This window comes from Dromaius novaehollandiae, chromosome 3 (assembly GCF_036370855.1).
Source record: "Dromaius novaehollandiae isolate bDroNov1 chromosome 3, bDroNov1.hap1, whole genome shotgun sequence".
Classification (NCBI taxonomy): domain Eukaryota; kingdom Metazoa; phylum Chordata; class Aves; order Casuariiformes; family Dromaiidae; genus Dromaius; species Dromaius novaehollandiae.
This window is the reverse complement of record NC_088100.1, coordinates 96,912,699-96,931,078: the sequence shown is the minus strand read 5'-3', so window position 1 is coordinate 96,931,078 and position 18,380 is coordinate 96,912,699. Positions and strand designations below refer to the sequence as shown.

At 37.2% G+C, this 18,380-nt stretch overlaps 1 protein-coding gene across 7 annotated transcripts in view; it reads right to left on the bottom strand.

Annotated features, from left to right (window-relative positions):
* BABAM2 (BRISC and BRCA1 A complex member 2) overlaps positions 1–18,380 on the bottom strand; it is a 182,231-nt gene that overhangs the window by 125,206 nt on the left and 38,645 nt on the right. For 6 of the 7 annotated variants that reach the window (XM_064509548.1, XM_064509545.1, XM_064509550.1 and 3 more), the window contains exons 5-7: positions 14,648–14,770; positions 5,843–6,037; positions 569–643 (exon numbers count right to left, since the gene is read on the bottom strand). In XM_064509548.1, the coding sequence (XP_064365618.1) occupies positions 569–643; positions 5,843–6,037; positions 14,648–14,770 (393 nt within the window). The remainder of the gene's footprint in view (positions 1–568; positions 644–5,842; positions 6,038–14,647; positions 14,771–18,380) is intronic. The other variant, XM_064509546.1, reaches the window with a different exon arrangement.

The following is an 18,380-nucleotide window of genomic DNA, read 5'->3' as shown; positions in this document are numbered from 1 at the left end:
TAAACAACGAAGCAAAGTAATCACTGAAACCCTTCAGTCCATGTCATCACTAATTGCTTTCACTCCCTGTTAAGAAATATTATCACATTTAGTTCCACTATCAAGACCACTGGTAAAATTTGACTGTTGGGGGCCGGGGGGGGGGGGGGGGGGGAGGGTGGTGCTGGTGGGAGAACACTTAGCACAAAATTCCACAAATTCACATAAGAGTTTATATGGAAATATTCACGTTTATTCCCTATGAGAATACCACGGGTATGATCAAGAGCTTGCCGCCTATCATAAGTCTAAAACCCCAGAATATCTCTGTTGCACTCAATCTTCGACAACAACACAAGTCCTGCAAGGTCCTTCAGAATGATAGATATGTATTTAATATCTGGTAAAAGGCATGCAAAGCAACACTATGCATAATATCACCTTTCCAAAACCTAACCCTATCAGATTTAGATACTGTGGACTTTCAATCTCTTGAAGAGGGGAAGGTAAAAAGTCAAAATAGTTACTAAGAACATTTCAATAATTCATACTCACTCACAAATACTGTCAGTTTAGACATTCATTTTACCTTGAGAAGGTATGTAGGAATATTGCTGAAATCTACAGGCAACTTCAAGAGGAAGCGAGCTGAGAATTCACCAGTCTGTGGAGAAAAGGTAAGACTAATGAGACATAGCGTCTAAAACAGAATCACAAACTGAGCATACTGAGCATGAAATATTAAACAGAAAATGTGTAAGAGCTCATACCAAACAAAAGGATTGAGAATTAAAACAACGTTTCTCAATGGGATTACTGAGGATGAAAAAAAATCTACAATTTCACAGACATTATTTGAGAAAAGACTTACAAAAAATAAATGCACACATCACTGCCAGTAAGTCAACAGTAAAAAGTAGTCAAAGGGCACCAATGTGCATGACAAAAACAGAATAAACTTTGTTAAGCCTTATATATAGATCTATCTTGTCTGTACTCATTTCCAGTCAGAGGTCTGGTGACATCTGCAAATAGTCTAAAAGCCAAGTTAAGAAAAAAAATTATAGGAGCATATATATAAAACAGAAGAATCTTCATAAACATATTAGATATATGTAAGAGGAAAAATTTCAGTACTGAACTAGAAGGTTTTATGTAGTATCTTTTCAGAATTATGTGACTCTTAACACCTAGTCAACTGAAAACTTGCCAAGTGTTCCCTATACATAGCTGTTTTTTATGCATAAAGTGTATGCAAAGGAAATGGAAAGGATTTCCTTTCTGTTTCATACACTTCCTTAAAACCAGACTTTGTCCACCTGGTTATGAAGCAACCAAGTTTATTCTTTTTGAATAAAATAAACACTTTCCTGATTTCCACCACATTAATTTTTTTTTTGTCTAAAACATCTTTATTTTGTAATTCAATAAAATAGCTATACAGCAGCTATATTTATCTTTTCGAATGATTAGTACAAAAAGCATTAAAGTAGAAAAATTTAGTACCTCTTGAGACAAGGTAACAAACTCCTTTCACTTTTAACATCGTCCTAAATTTGCAGACATACAGCTGATGACATACAGCTTTTTTAAATATAGTACTTTATTTTAACAGCTAGTGAGGACAAATTAAAGCTATGTGAATATTCAGTATTCATTCTCTCACTGTAACACATACGTACTACTTTAATATTCCCTGAACAGTTATCTGTAACTAATTTTCATTTTAATATTTTAAATGTTTTGTGAAGCCAGAAAAAGCAAGAAAAACACTGTAAACAAGAAATGTACAATACACAAGTTTAAACAAGTGCACATGCATCTATGGTGAGTATCTATATTACAATTCTCATTAAAATGGTGAATGTAAATAGTATACTAGGTATAAATAGATTCAGCTCTATTACCTATACAGCTGTACCTTGTGGTAAGCAAAAGCCTGCAAAATGTCTGAAGTAATGAAAATATCCTTTCTATAAGATGTAGCAACAACACACTGAAGAGAAGCAGAGGATCTTGACAGCAATGGAGAGCATAGAGCACCCTTTGAAATAACTTTAGTCACCCTGTCTTCGCAGATATTTATAAATGTCTGCATCTCAAATTCAACCAAGAGCTGGAACTGCTAGTCAAAGGCTTATAATCCATGCAGACATCACAAGGATGCCTTTTGGGCCACTGCTTTACTAGCTTTAGCTGATGTTATCATGAGAAGTCTGCGTACTTATGGGGACAGCTTATCAAAGGCTATAACAACTTCTCGAGAAGAATGCAGTCAGCCAAGCTCTTTTAGCACCTGCACTGATACTGAAAATACTAGAAATACATTGCCATATGCCTTCACAAAGCTTGTCAGTATGCTTGTCTCCCCTCTCAATTAGTTGTGCTAATCCACAGATTGCTCTGAGCCCAGCATAAGACAGAACATGAAGATTGTCACCAGTGATATACTATCAGACCACAAATCTCCATAACGATAGACAACACTGTTTGCTACACATACTGATTCAGAACAGAACTGGCTGAACAAAATGCTGAAAGAAACCAGCAGGCAGCTGCACAAGCCTCACTCAGAATGTATTTGAGGTCAAAGGGATGCTGCAGAGTGGGAACTGGCTTTCTGAAATGACATGGTAAGATGCTGTGCTGGACAGCTGAGGAATATAAATCATTGTTTGATAAACACATTCTCCTCTGCAATATTGCTATGCAATAAAACTGAGAAGGAAGGGAAAAAAAAAAAAAAACCTTTTACAGAACTAGGTACCTTCATTTACTTTATGCCTAAATTAAACAAGTATTTAACCCAAGCAACTAAGTACATACAGGGAAAGATGCTGTGTTCGGCAGATGTAGCACAGGTAGTATCAATGCCAATTTGTTCCTTGATCTATGCATGCGGTATGAACTAGAGATAACTTATTCTACCTTCCAGTCACTAAACAAGAAAAAACAAGATCTTGAATGCAACCAAAATCCTGCCAATGGTACCTTATCACTTATATCATTTGCCAGAAGGGTTGGTGTGATTTTATGTTGTGATCCCCCCAGATGCTAGTATGCTCAGAAGTGCCCGTACAATTTGTCCCTGACAATCACACGACGGATGCAAAGCAATTACACAGAGAAACACTAAAAACAAAAAGTGAGCACATAATAAAGTCAGGTGCCAAAACTCTTCCTGATGACACTAATATTGGGGGTAAATACCAACTTGCTGATGTTGTATTACATACGTATGCTGGGAAATCACTGCCGTTTCATGTGTGCAACACCAAGACTGCCTGGATGACAGTCACAGTACTCAGTTTTTACTCAGACTGAAATGGATTGTATAGACAGTGCTACTTCTTTGGACTTGTCTCCCAGACAAGCTGTCTTGGATTTGCCAACAAATCCAGAGGAAGATTTCTGGTAAAATACCAAGTCTGATGAACTGTGGATGGCCACTGAACAAACGAATGGCCTCTCAACAAAACAACAGCTTCTCTCAGATGTGCATGTAAACAAAAACTTGCAGCCTAGATCTTTTATGTCATTCAATCAAGATTATTTTGCAGTGTACTACTTCTAAACATTTTCCGAACCTATAGGGAGCAGTCCCTGTCCATGGTGCTCAACTACTCAAAAGCCAAATTATCTGAGTCAGGTGGAGGTCCTGGCCACAGCACTGAGAGATCAGATTCAGGTAGTTAATGGGCATCCGTATCAGCTTGTACCTGTCAATATGAAGCTACTGGACTAAATAAGGGTTTGTCTGTTCTGATCTCGGATATTACTTCAGGACTTTGGAGATATTGGTGCAAAGACATACAAGGAAAAACTGAACTCAGGCCTTTTCTGGAGTTTTGTTTGTTTTGTTTTGGAATCAACTCATGCACTTAAAATGATTGCTTTCATAATAACACTGTGCAAGGTTCACTCATAGATGTTTGTTTCAGAGGTCTATTGAGCCACTACTGATTCCTGAGAGACAGTAACAATTATTTTATTTTGTTTTGTTAGCACAAATTCCAGTAACTTCTAGACAGAGGAGGTAAGGTGCAGTTACCTCTTACTTTTCAGATAAACACTACTATTGTGCTGATTGTCAAGATTAACAAGACAGTTGACAACAACAGGAAGGAAAACCACACGGTTTTAGGCAACTCATACACAAGGCTCTGTCACTTAGGTACCAAGTTCACTGAATCTACTTTTGGTCCAAATGTGACCTTCTGAGTCTTCTTGACAGAGAATGTAAACTTTAAAAGAAAACACACACTACCAAAGCCTCATATAGCTCTGCAATGATTAAAAGGATTTGCCTCAAAACACATTCAAAATTTCTTATTGGGATATTTTTAACTAAGACAATATTTCTAACACCAAAAAAAAAAAAATCTTTACTCAGTCACCAAAGACTGAGGAACGATTCCAAAGGCTTGCGTACATATGGCTTTTCCATAAAAAGGGAGAAAAAACCCTACTTTTCTACAATCTTGACTACAATTTGGCAGCTGCCAAAAATGGTGATAAAATCCGACTATGGTACAGAAGGCCTTCTGCATTTCAATATAACATTCTGACGATATTTACAGATGTGGTGAGTTGTTTGTGATGCCAGCTACAGAGAATAACACTCAAGAACAAATTAATTTCTGTGAAATATACTGACTTATAAAAATAAAACAGCAATCTGAAATTCTCTGATACAGAAAATTTTACTTGTCTCAAAATAAAAACCTGCCTACATGACAAGAAAAACAGAGGAATATATCTATTGCTGGTTGTATAGTAAAAATCTTTGTGTCACCTATAACTTAAGGATGATGAAAGTGACATAAAGCTGAATTCTAGGCCCTGGCAAGAGGAATGCTAAAATTTCATAGATTTTTCAGACTGCATGCATTTCAAAAGACACTACTTCTGAAGGGCAGTATACGTTGAGATTATGTTGCTGCTGAAAGTAAGAGGGGGGTGTGTTCAACATAAGCAGAACTATACATTTCCTGATATTTCTTACTCCCAACTTCCCATGATAAATACATTACTAATGGCAGAAAGTGATTTTTGCAAGGCTTGTCTGTGGCAGAGTGAGATAAGCTTAAAAAAAAAATGAAGAAAAAAATAAAATTGCACACTAAACAAAATGTCTACATAGTCAAGGAAGGCTGAAATGGCGTACATAGGGTTTATCTATATAGCATGGCATCCTGCCCAGGCAAAGGATACATTTTCAGGAAATAGATAACCCAGTTTAATGTCTGATTGTCATGTGAAGACACGGTCCTATAGACTCACTGCTCTAGCCAGTCTCAGCTCCTCACATTCTCCTGCTGAAAATTAGTCTTCTTTTTTCCCCACAATCTAGGTCCCTGGAAAAACTCACCTCAGGTTAGACAAATGCCAGAGAGATATATGCAACTCAGCTAGTGATTATATCAGCTCAGTCATTAGGCAGAACCACACTCTAATACATCCTACTTCTCAGCAGGGTTAATTTGCCTGGGCACAGTGTCATATTAATGAAGCTATACTGCCTCTCAAATCTTAGGCTAACTCAGACTTCCACATAACATTGTACTTTGCCCTGTAAACACAGCACAGATTTTTCAACAATTAATCAGTTCATCTATAAATAAGATGAACTATTAGGTTGAAAAACAGATGCTTACCTGGAAATCAGGTTCAAGCAAGGTGGTGGAAGGAAAGCAATGGACAAAACAGGGAGTATAGAAAGCGAGCTGGAGTTTTCCGCATTGGAAACATGGAGCATACACACAGCACACAAAGCACTCATTTTTTCCAAGGCAACAGCAATACTTACACAAATGAAAGGATCAGTAAAAGCATTTTAGCAGAAATATTTTTAATAGCTTACCCAGTTGTTTTTTTTGCCAGCATAGATTTCCATGTTTTCTCCATACTGGGGCTCTTCAAGTAAAGTCTGATATTCAAACATGAGACGAGAGCTCTCACGTAATCGGCTGCATTGAAATTGGTGATACTGCTGGACAAGCTCTTTCACAACAAGCAGGAGGCATTCAGGGTTTGAGGGATTCCAAGAAGCTAAATTCTGTTGAATTAGAAAAGAATAGAGGCCAAACTCATTTACAGCAATAAAAATATAAGAACTCTCTTCCATACTGATGACAGAAGCAAGCATACATGTGGAAGCTGTGTGACAAAGCTAAAACATAATATTAAACACAGAAGTTATTTAACACTTTGGAAGAAAACCAGGTCGAACAGCATGCAAGAGCCTTAATGTGAAATGTGTCTGTACAGGGAGCTACCATGAAACAGATACCAGGGCTACTACTCTGTATAGATGGGCATCAATTGGCATTCCATTCTTCCCCAGAACTACACTGCTGCATCTGAGGACTTGAAAAGTTTGAATTAAAAATAAAATAAAAAATTAAAAACTCATATGAAACATACATGGATCAAATAAGTACAACCTTGTATAGCATCTGACTCAAAGAGCAGTCAGCCAAGTGATATGGCAAATTGACACTAGCTGTGGAAACCAATCTGCTCCACTATTCAAATAATGGATACCACACTGACAGTGACATGACGGATGTGCTCTCTTCTGTTGCCTCAACCTTGTGCTTTACTTCACCTTGACTGTTACTTCACTGGAGAGTTAACTTGACTCTTTCCCTTAACACAAGCGCAATCCATGCACAAAATCTCTTCAATCTATCTGGCACAAGTTTTAGTTGCAAACTTGCCACTATATCAAGAGACGCAGAGTACAGTATCACAGAGCAAAATATTAATACAATTGAAGATAACTGTGTCAGTAACACAGTGGCAATGTTATCTCTCAGTGTGACTACTTCGATGTTGGCTTAGATGCGTCTTCCACACAAAATAAAAGTTCTTGGGGGGAGATTTTCTATGTTATAAACCATAGCTAACATGATGAATTCCTCCTTCTGGCTGATCTTACCTAGAATGGATCTATGTTAAGGCCAGATGAGAACTTGCCCTGTACTCCAAACTGATAGGACATGAGACAATTCCGATGCAAAAGCTGAAAGACAACTTCAAACTTGAAAAGCCCATGTGCTTTGTACTCAGGTCCTCAACAGGTTTTGTTGAAATAAGCACATTAACATAGTCAAACAGCTTCTGGTCAGCTTTGAGTCAGCATCTATCTATGCATCACTCCCTTTTGCAAATCGGATGAAAAATATATTTATCAGTCAACCATAAAAAAGAAAATGGGTGGGAGAAAAGAGTTTTGGAAGGTGTTCTCATTCTTCAGAAACACAGACCTTATTTTTGCTTTCTCAGAGTGTGGGTGGAACACTTAGGGGAACAGTTACCTCTAGAGTATACAGTTGAAAAAGACCAGTCATTTATAGGCCAGAAATCCACCTGAGACTGATGGGCTCAGCTCAAGAAACACAACAGGACACAGCCCAGGTCACAATTTGCTTTGTTTTACAGGTATCAATGAACAGTTCAGTGAACAGTTAGAGGATTAAACCATTCTCTTATTCTACTCCTGACTAGGATCCTGGAAGAGACCTGTCCAGTGTGGCTCAGACGCTACCCTACAGCTTCTCCCTGCAGAGGCTAACACACTGCTCTGTCACACAGTTGACTCTGGCTTGAAGTAAAAATCTGTTATACGGGCTCCTAGACAGTAAGACCACCTGTAAAATTAGAACATTAGCATTGTCATATCTCAAAAGGTGAATTATATTACAGAGGAACTGGCAAAGAGCTGAGAAAGAATGAGGTTCATGGAAGCTCCTAAAATACATACTACAGAGAGACTGAAAGTGTCTGTCTTCCATCCGCAGCTGGCAAATATTTCCTCCCAACCTGAATCCACTTAAGCTTACCCTATTCTACAAAATACTAGAGAAAACTTGTTAGGTAGAAAACGTCTTCTAGGAAACACACTTTGTATCATGCAGTCTGAAACCAGACTGTGTGTAACCTCAAATTTCCTGTTCCCAAGCTCCTGCTCAAAGCATTTCCAGAAAGCCAGAGGATGTAATATGCCAGTACGTATTGATATCAGCCAGACAAGTGGGAATAACCTTTCCTCCTAATGACATTGGTATAACACAATAGAAGTGTTCTGTCAAAGGAAACGACCAACAATATTTTAATAACTAACCTAAATGCAACTGTACCTTTTGTTTTTTAAATAACATTACACCAGAGAACAAAAAAAAGAGCAAGAGGAAATCCACTATCACTTGTTTCGTGTGGAGCTACAACATGGCAGTCGCTTTCTTCAAAGAACTCAAGAGCACTGCATCCAAACAGCATTTACACTGTACTGCCTGTCAGCCACAGGATTTTAGAGGAATTACTTCACTCTAGGCTTCTAATTAAATACTTTTCATTCAGTAACAAAAGATTTTAAAAGAAAACAAGGCATGTATCATTTTATTTAAAAAAAAAAAAGATCACCTGGAGAATAATCCAATGACTCACCTAGTGCATGATCAGTTGAAACGGATTCTCACTGATTAAAAAAAAAAAAAAAATCCAATTGCTACATGAATTTTCTGTAACACAAGTTCTTCTCCAAACCTTCATTAATTTCTGACTTTAGAATCATATTTTTATTGTAGCACTTGTTACTTGGCAATGGGCCAATATATTTCTAGCCATTTTATTAACTTTTCAAAAGTGCTGCTCTTTTCACAAGATCTAAACTTTTTAAGTTAACAAAACACTTCTGAATACACTGACATGTTTCTGTATGAAATATCTTTCTCCATACCTTTAAGTGCTGCTTATTTGCCAAAAGCACTAGACTTGATCATTTGAAAATACTTTACTTTTCAATCATTTTATTGTCATCCAATTTCACTATTATATAAAAAAATCAGGCTATGCTGTTCTTTGTTTCAAATGGTTTGTTTCAAAAGGCTTTGTTTCTTCAATCTTTCTCCTTTTATTTTTGAAATCAACAACAATGTATGCAACTATCTATAACGTAAATAGTGTTAAAACTTGACTGAAGCAGAATTTGGTGTCCAGCAGGTTGATCCCTCATAGAATATCCTGAACAGTACAACTGTAATATTCCAGTGATCCTTCTGAAAATGCACAATTTGTCACTTTAGTCAACTAGAGTAGTGTCCCTGCAACAATCAACTGACTTCTTTCTTTAGACATAAAAAGATGTTCTAAACAATATTTTGTTTAGCAATGAAGAACCGTATACATTGTTAGCCTTTGAAAGTTGCTTCCATGAGTGAAACCTTAAACGAAAGACTTTGAAGAAAAAAAAAAAATGTATCAGCCTGTGTATTTTATTTTCCAATTGGCTGGAAATAAACCAACTGGTTGGAAATAAACCACTTTTCCAACTGGTTAGAATTGGTTGGAATTGGTATTCTAACATTGGTCAATACAGTTTTTGTAAGAGACTATTTTAAAATCTTTAGGGCATTAAAAGAAGGAAGACAGCTTCCAGTGTTTCTGTGTTCTGTGGCTGCATGTTTTGCCACCAAATTCAGATCTTTCACAAGAATTATGCTCTAAATGCTAGTTCAAAATCCTGAGTTTTAGTTGTTACTGCTTCAGAAGAAATCCTGAAAACATGAAAACAAACATAAACCCATTTTCTACAGCCAGATTGTTGAAGCCTGGCAGGTATGAAAAACCCAACTAAAGATACATCCAGCAAATATATATAGCAAAAGACATGTTGCTTTCCATAGCTTCTCTTATATCAAAATCTCCTTCTGCTTCTCTTACCAGGACCTTGCATTTTGTCTCTGACAAAATGTGCAGGTTCACATCTTTTTACCAAAATCCCATGCATGATGAAAAGAGAAAGACAGAGCAATTTTCATTTGAAAGGTAAAATCGGTATAGAATTTTACAGCAAAATAAAACAAAACACTGGCTGAGGTACTGACAGTATCTTAAGTAACATACCACTCAATAAATCTTTTCTAATTTGAAATGAGATTTCTGCAGACTTTCCAGAGGGTTAATCAGAATTTACAGAACAATCAGTACTATGTTTAAAATAAAGAAATTCAGACTTGAATCCAATTTCTTGACCTGCTTGCCAAGAGGTATCTTGAAATTAACTCAGCAGTGCAAACTCTAAATTATTTAAAAGTTAGCCAGCTAAACTGGAAGTGGCCCAGTGTAAAACAATAAAAAAGTGTGATCCAACTCAAGTTGTGAGTCCACAACTAGTTCTGCATTTGTTCACACCTCATATGAAGGCTGAGATGCACTTCTCAGAATAGTTACAACTACTTTTAACACTATTATCATTTTTTTCAGTATACTGTGGAAGGACTTTCCTCTTTTCTGAGCACACAGAGGCTCAATTAAAAAAAATTCACTTCTGGCTGGGCACTGCTCACACTTCTGTACATGCTCTCCACTGCAACTAGCAGCACCACAAACTCCATGCTCTAATTCTTAATTTAAATCCTGAGCTTCTGGTTGGCCATTAAGAACCTTGTGTAACTTGCATTTTCTAAAAAGAAGATCAATTTCTACCTCATCTTGAGCAGTTTATCTTACCAGCAGGTTGGTGTCACGAGAAGGCAACTATGTATTTTCTTATAGCAACAGAAGCTTATTAATAGTCAATGTCATCTGTAATGACTGGCTAAACTCCATTTTTTGCATTAGTGAATGAATTCAACACAGTGATATATTCCCACCGATTTTTCAGGGGTGCAAAATCCAACTTCGAATTCCTTGGCTCTTGACATTGTCTCCTTTCAGAAGATGGCTACATGATAAATGAGTAGTTTGATAGGGAAATGTTTCTGGACCATCAGACGAGTCCACAATGTTGAGAAAATTACTTGAAGTGTGTATAAAGAGGCAGGGTAAAAATAATATAAGGCCACCCATAGAGAGTGCAATTTAAGCCATTTTACAGTGATTCATTTAAATGAATAGCAATGATACCAACTAGATTTCAAAAAGGGAGAAAATTTGCAGCCAGACAATATCAAACTTAATGGGACCTTTTTAAAGGTGAGGCAAGTGATAAAAACCCCACAGTAGCTTCTCAGCACTTCTAGCTTTACAGAGTAACCATAATATTCAACTTTTGGCAAAGAAACCATGTTTAAGTTTTGTTCTGGAACAAGTTGTGCTTTGCAGTCTTTCCCTTATACTTCCAAAAAACTAACCATGACCCTATGCAAACTACTCAATGTCAGCGATTACCTACTCCCCCCGTTTTCAGAACATAAAGAACCTTGTGTTCCATAAGCAGCTAATTCATTGTCTCCATAATAGCATATTGCTTATTTCATAACTTCAGGCAATGTCTGCAGCAAACTATAATTCTACACTATCAGAAGGAAAACAAGATCACAATTTCTAATTGATCTGAAGTTGTTTTTCTTTGAAATGTGTTTAAATATCCAGGTTGCCAGAATATCTTCCAGGAATGTGATTTTAAAGAAGACAGATTGTAACTGTTTTTCCTGGCTATACTACAGGAAACAACAGCAAGATCTTATTTTAAGTTAGCATACTTTTATATTTCTAAGCAAGAAATTAACTGCAATCACTTTCACAAGAAAACGTCAGTAAACAGAACCTCTCAAGTCCATAACAGTGGTAATCCATTTCTACAGCATCTTTCATCCAGAATTCTCATAAAGAATAAGGCAAGTACAGATCTGCATTTTGTTTACATCTCTGCACACCACATGTACACAGTTCATATCCTATGATAACTTAAAATCAGTATCAGCGTAAATTTTTCTTTACCTGAAATGAGAAAGATCATCACACTGCGATATCAGCATTTACATTCTATATAAATACATTCAGAGGAGGAAAGAGTCCAGTGCTTACAACATTAGTCTAGAAATTGGGGTATCTGGATTCAACTCCTGCTTTGCTATAGTCTTCTTGGGCCACCATGGGGAAATCATTCACAGGAAAAGGCACAGGGTAATTATCTGCCATATGCTCACATCTTTCTATCAACAGATATTTTTCACAGTATTCGCAGGGCTGGAGCGTTACAACAACTTTAAAGGCTTCAGTTTCTTAGCAGCCAGCACTTAAACATCCTACAGGCTGCAGTTTCAAATCAATCACTGAAAACCCACATGCCATCTACTTGTCATCTTATTTTCACAGGTTCTTCTCATCCCTCTCCCCCAAAGCACCACTGGAGCAACTTTCTGGAGTAATCTACTCGAAATCATCATTTTGGGGCGTAAGCAGCCAGCAAAGACTTAACGTTTCATGCAAACGGTTCAACTCAGGAGCACTTTTGTCATGGCACATAAAACCAAACAACTTACAGACTTTGTGTGCTATACGAGCTATTATGTATAATAGATAATAAAGTTTGTATAAAGCAAAATTAGGGATACTCAGATTTGATTGTTTTAGTGAGAGGCTGTAGAAATTGAACACAAATTAAATTAGCCTATAAATACTTAGCTGAAATCTCGTATATCTGAAGGTCTTGAAATGGCAAGAAAGTACACAGGAGGTGAACAATATTCATCTATTATATTGAAATCTAACTCTGCTTTAAGAAAAAGTACATTACATTCAGTACAATTTCCCATTATTTGTTCTGCTGGCCACACAAGGTGATTCTTGATTAATGATTACATACCTAAGGTAGTTCTAAAATAAAAACAGTACTTTTTTTTTTTTTTTTTAATACACACAGAACACTCTTCAGCATTCAGCTAGAATGAACGCACCACCTCCTTTCAAGCATCATCTGAAAAAGGAGAGAACCCTTCTTTCAAAAGTTACTACAAATTACTCCTATATCCTGCTGTGGGAGCAGTAAGGGACTGCTGATCTTTGTACATTAAGGGTGCTCTGGAGCTGTAGATCTCTACAGTTCCAAAAGAAAAAAAAAAAAGACATGATATTGAGAAACTGAAATGGAAGATAGCAGGGAAACACAGACACACAGCCATTTAAAGAATCAGCAAAATAAGGAAAGGTTTTGAAACTAATACAGGCTGAAAGTTAGACTAGTAAAGAATAAATAAAATATAGATTGGGCTCTCTTCCATTTGGAAAAATTAATATTTTATTTGAAAATTACCATGTGTGCAAAGATATTTCTTTGCTTCACCAGTATTTTGTAAAGAAAAGAACCTGCAGGGTCCCAAACTTTAGCCAATCACTTCATTAAAAAAAAGTATAATTATAAATCATAACAGAATTCACAGTCTAGAATTTAATCAAATCTGAAACAGCATTATCAGACAGAACACTTATTTCTAACTGACCTTCTGTAATCAGCTAATTTAAAAGTCTGTTCTGCTTGCATATTCATAAGCGATGACTGACTTGCTACAGAAAAATGAATTATCATGGCTCAACAACTTGAATTCAAAGGGCACAATGCAATGAATTTAAATGTATTCTCAATTCAGAAAGGTTGTACTAGATTTGATCTTTTTTTTTTAAACCTTGTGAATGTGCTTCTAGAAAGCTGCTGCCTTCAAGCCAAGCCATTTCTTACTATTCTAGAATTTGTGTGAAAATGTGGAGTATATTCTGCCAGTATCTTTACACGTAAGGGCCAGAACCCTTTAATTTTTGCTAGTTTCTCTAATAAATTTTTTTTTCAAATTTTATTAAAGAATTGAGTAAAGTATGATTATATTTTGATTAACCAAAGCAAAAAGAGTTTTAACGACACTGATTTTATCAGTTTGCTGGTTCCTATTAAGGTAGTCTCAATACCAACATGACTATTCTGTTCCTAAGCTTCCAACTAAAGACATTCTGCCTTCATATGGCCAGCTGGGGATGGCCAGCTTTCTATTTTTGGTTTAAAGTAACAACTACTTCAAAATCACTAAGATGAACCAGAATTTATTCTACTACCCTTACCACTAGCAAGGTCTTTATTTCCTGCCAAAGCAGGTATACTATATATAAATACACAAACATATTTAGCCATAAGTGTCTGGTAACTGGCAATCTGACATTATGCCAGAGCACACACCTTCCTACCAATGTGATATTATCTTTCAGGGCTTCGACCTGAAGAATCTTTCACTTGCTCAATCGCTTCGCTTCCTCAGGCAACTATTAGTGATAAGAGAAAAAAAGAAGTTGTGCTCCTTGGAGGAAAAGGCAATGCCTATCAATATGCCGGGAAGAGACAGTGAAATAGATGATGGCATTACCAATTTAACCTTACTGTCTCCAAAAAATCATTGCTGACAAAAGCAAAAGCATACTCTTAATTGCAGTGTAATATACTGAGAAAATACTGTTTTCTCCAAGCATTTTCTATAATTACCTTCCTCACAATCTCTAAAAACCCTTTAAATTCTCAGATAGAAGAGGAACAATAATAATATGCCCTAAAAAGAGAGGGCATAGTACTAGATTTAGATGTCTTTAGAACAGATAGTGGAATATTTGTCAGGCTTAGCTTCTTAAATGACAATGGGTGGAAGTTTGAAAACTGATAGGAAAGACAAGGCAAAGGAGCAGCTTCTGTATTGTCTTCAGGGACTGCAAGCTGCCCTTGTGAAGATATCCAGTGGCATGAACAACCGATGTCAAGAGGCAGCAAGTCACAGACCCAATCGATTCATCGCTTATGAGAATACTTACAGATCCAGTGATTTCAATCATCCGTTAAAGAATATGGAAGACCCTTTTCCCTCATATTTGCTGCCTAGCATAGCCACACAGTTCATGAACTTACATTTTTCTCTTGTTCATGTCGGTAGACTTCACTTATCCTTAAGGCAAGATGTATTACTATAGAGTGACACTGTATCACTTCACAATCAGCAGTCTCCCTCCAGTTTTCTCTTTTCAAAGACAGCTAAGAGGAATGAAGGAGATAGTTCACTGAACTGCACTCCAAGGCAACATTATCTTTTTGAAAACACAACACCAGCAAAACACAGGAAGAGAAAATTCTCCCTCTGCTACGGACATAAATGTAGGTGCCACTTTAAGCCCATTAAAATCATTAAGGCCTGTGAATTCTTTGTTTTTGATTCCCTATATTTGACTGTTCTGATTCTCAATTTTTCACTAGGCACAAACAGCCCAGGCTATCAGAGGGCAGCATAAACATAAGAGGTTTAATGCTCAGCGCAATCCTGACTTACCATGGGCTCCACGAAAGGGAGTATCAGCCAGTAACACATAAATAGAGAAAGCAATACCAGACCCAGAAGAAAAGGTGGTAAGGTTGGCACTGGTGCATCAGAAACAAATCTTTGCATTACAACGAAACGGAGCAAATGGAAATTACCAGAAAGCTTGCATCAAGTTAGGTAGCTCATTCCGCTGCCAAACTCAGAAATGTCCATCTCAGATTTCCTTACGGAATACTGATATAATTGAGACTGCTCATCCTCCCAGGCACAAGCTTGAATCCCACACAACTGAGACACTTTGATCGGATATTCTCATGGCCTACAGAATAACTGGACTGAAAGATCATCAGACATCAAAATGTGATTCCAGAGGACAAATAAACCTTGAAATATTCTGGGATAAATCCCACAATTGTTAAATGTCACTGATTGCCTAGCACTACTAAAGTTAAGGAGTTTGCACATAAAGTCAGGCAAAAGTTCTGGAGAATTGGAAAGAATACCAGAAAGCTGAAAATGGAGAGTGTCTAATGGGACCAGTAAATAAAATAAAGCACAAAATTAAAAAGAGTTAAGAAATAAAACAAGTTTGAAATGTATTCAAATTTTAGCTATGCAAAAGGCTGTTACTGAGTGATGTATGAAGAGAGTAAATCGGCAATGGCTATCTTGCAGGTCTTTGACTTTATACCGATTAGAGGTTTAGGCATAGCCTGAGCTTTTGTTTGTGCCCCAACTCACTGACTATATGCTCAGCTATTCCTCAAACCCCAAACCAGATGCCAGTCTGCCCTACCTTTAGTCTTTTAGGTCTCCAAGCACTGTAGGGTCAGAGAAGAGTGATGCTGCAGAGATGAGCCTGAGATCCCTCCTGTCATGCAAGAACTCTGATCGCTAAGAGATGACAGATTGACAGATGATTTTGTTAGTGCTCGTACTTCATCTCTCAGCTAAAACTAACACCTACCTATATAAGTGCTTCTCCACTCTATCAGGGATTCAGGCTAATCTATGTGATTTGACATCAGCGGAGTAAAAGAAAGTACTCATTCAGACAGGCACTTGGTCTTAGTAGAGAGACAACAGACACTCTCAAGCCCAGTAGCAGCTACACCCCAGATAAGAAATGAAACTAAAATTCAACCGGATTCAAGAGAAGATCCAGAAGCTCAAAAAGCCAATGCTCTGGGCTCAAGTTTAAGTCAAACAGACATAGCTTGAAAGAAACACGAGATTACATGTTTTTTTCAGCCCTTAAATTAAGATTTAAGCTTTTTGTTATTCTGGTCCAAAATTCTGGCCCATTTAACTCTATGATGATGGAAAAGATGGTCATACTCCTGTAATGGATGAAAAAAATCATTTTTTAATTGCAATAGTATGAATTAAAAGCCAGGAAATCAATTTCCCCATTTTACCAGCACAGAAGGATGAAATTTCTTATCACATGTATATTAGCTAGCATGGCAGCAAAACATTTTCTCTCACTTTGATATCCTTCAGTCAAATGCATCCATGCACATTCTTAAAGCTTTCCTAAATCTAGTATTTCCTAGAATGGAAAAACTAGATTTTTCATAATAGCTAATGCTCTAGATTTTCCACATTCTACAGAGAAATTGCATTATCAAACATAAAAAAGCCTTTGCCAAAAAACAAACAAACAAACAAACAAAAAAAACATTTCCTTACTAAGTCCTTTAGTGAGAACAAACAGAATTAATTTTGCATTCTACAATAACAAGCTTTAAGGAAGAAAGGCAAGGCTAGCTGGCTTACCAGATATTTTCTTCCCTCCAAATTAAACAAGGACAATAGTACCAAACTATGAACATTTATCAATTTATAGGTTAGCAAGACTGACAACCATCATTTTAAGGGGGCTAAAAGCTAATAAAACCAATTACAGCACTGGATATCTGCAAATTTTTGATTAATCTTTATATTTGGGCACAGACACAAGAAGCAAAGAAACTGAAGTTAAAAAGTAAACACTCAACATGAAAAAAACACTGGCCAAACCTTCATAAGAAAAGTGAAAACCTCTGGATTAAGTGGATGGAAAAAGGGTTAGGAGATATAATCAAAGAAACCATTTATTTCTGTTCAGGGGAGTACACCTAGGATTTGTAAATAAATAAAACTGCATCATAGAAAAAACTTTCTTAATCATTAATTTTCTTCATAACAACAACAACAACAGGTAAGACTCCATAGTTCTGGCCAACTGCTTGAATTTAAAAAGACGTAACAAAAAATATATGAGGGAGCACTAGCTCAGAGTCAGTACCACTTACTACATAGAGAATACATCTCAAGGGTACTTGCAAAGTTAAGCAAAGTTAACAAGTCTGTAAACAGGAGGACACATTCAGGAAACGCTACACATCCATGCTACACACTTCTTCCCTGTAGCAGCCTCACGTCTCTCAGCAGCAGAAGCCGAAGTATAGTTATTCGCAGTGAATCTTCTTTGAGGAATGATTCATTTGGGCCTCCGAGTCCCAGGGAACATTCCCTTACTCTTCAGAGGGTGTGGGCAGGAGGGAGAGATCAACCTAAAACTCTATGATTAACTGAAGCAGAACTTCAGAACTCAGCAGATTTCTCTTCTTCCTACACTTTGGAATAGAGAGCCAATTTTTGTAAGTTATCCTAGGAAGTGACAATGAAACTCGGGAAAAGAAAGTGAGGTAAATATATACAAAGATTTTTGTATGAGTAGAAAACGACAGACACACATACAAGGTAGCTAACTCCTCTCAGCTCTGCAAATATTAACAGTTCTGGGCAAAGAGAGGAGAAATAAAAGGGGAAGATCAGAAGAGAAATTCAGAAGGATAAATGAAGGAGAAAAAGGAATAATCTACAGAAGCAAAAACGCCTTGAAGGAAGAGAAGATGGCAAGAGGCAAAACATGTTTTCTGTCATCTCTCTTGCATTCTTCCTTCCAAACTGTTTGTAGAGCCTCCATCCCTAACCACGCTGTAACGCAGACCCTGAGGACAATGGCTGCCCTCACCACCGTACGCCCTCTCAGCAGAACCAGCGCACGGACGCCTCGCACAGCCTGCGGGCAAACTCGGCAGGCTACGCAAGCAGCCTCTCTGCCCTCCCAGCCGCAATTCCTGCTTTGGGGGTTTCTCATTTGAAAGCCGGTATGGCAAATAAAAGTCAGAAAACCTGCGGGTTGTCTATGATACCTCTTTCTAGTTGGGTCAAAGAAACAAAAGAGGATTCACTGGGGGAAACACGTGGAGGTCAGACACTCAAAACAGACAAAAAAGGGGTGCAAAGTAAGATTCTTTCAGGTTGGGTCTGTGTAGG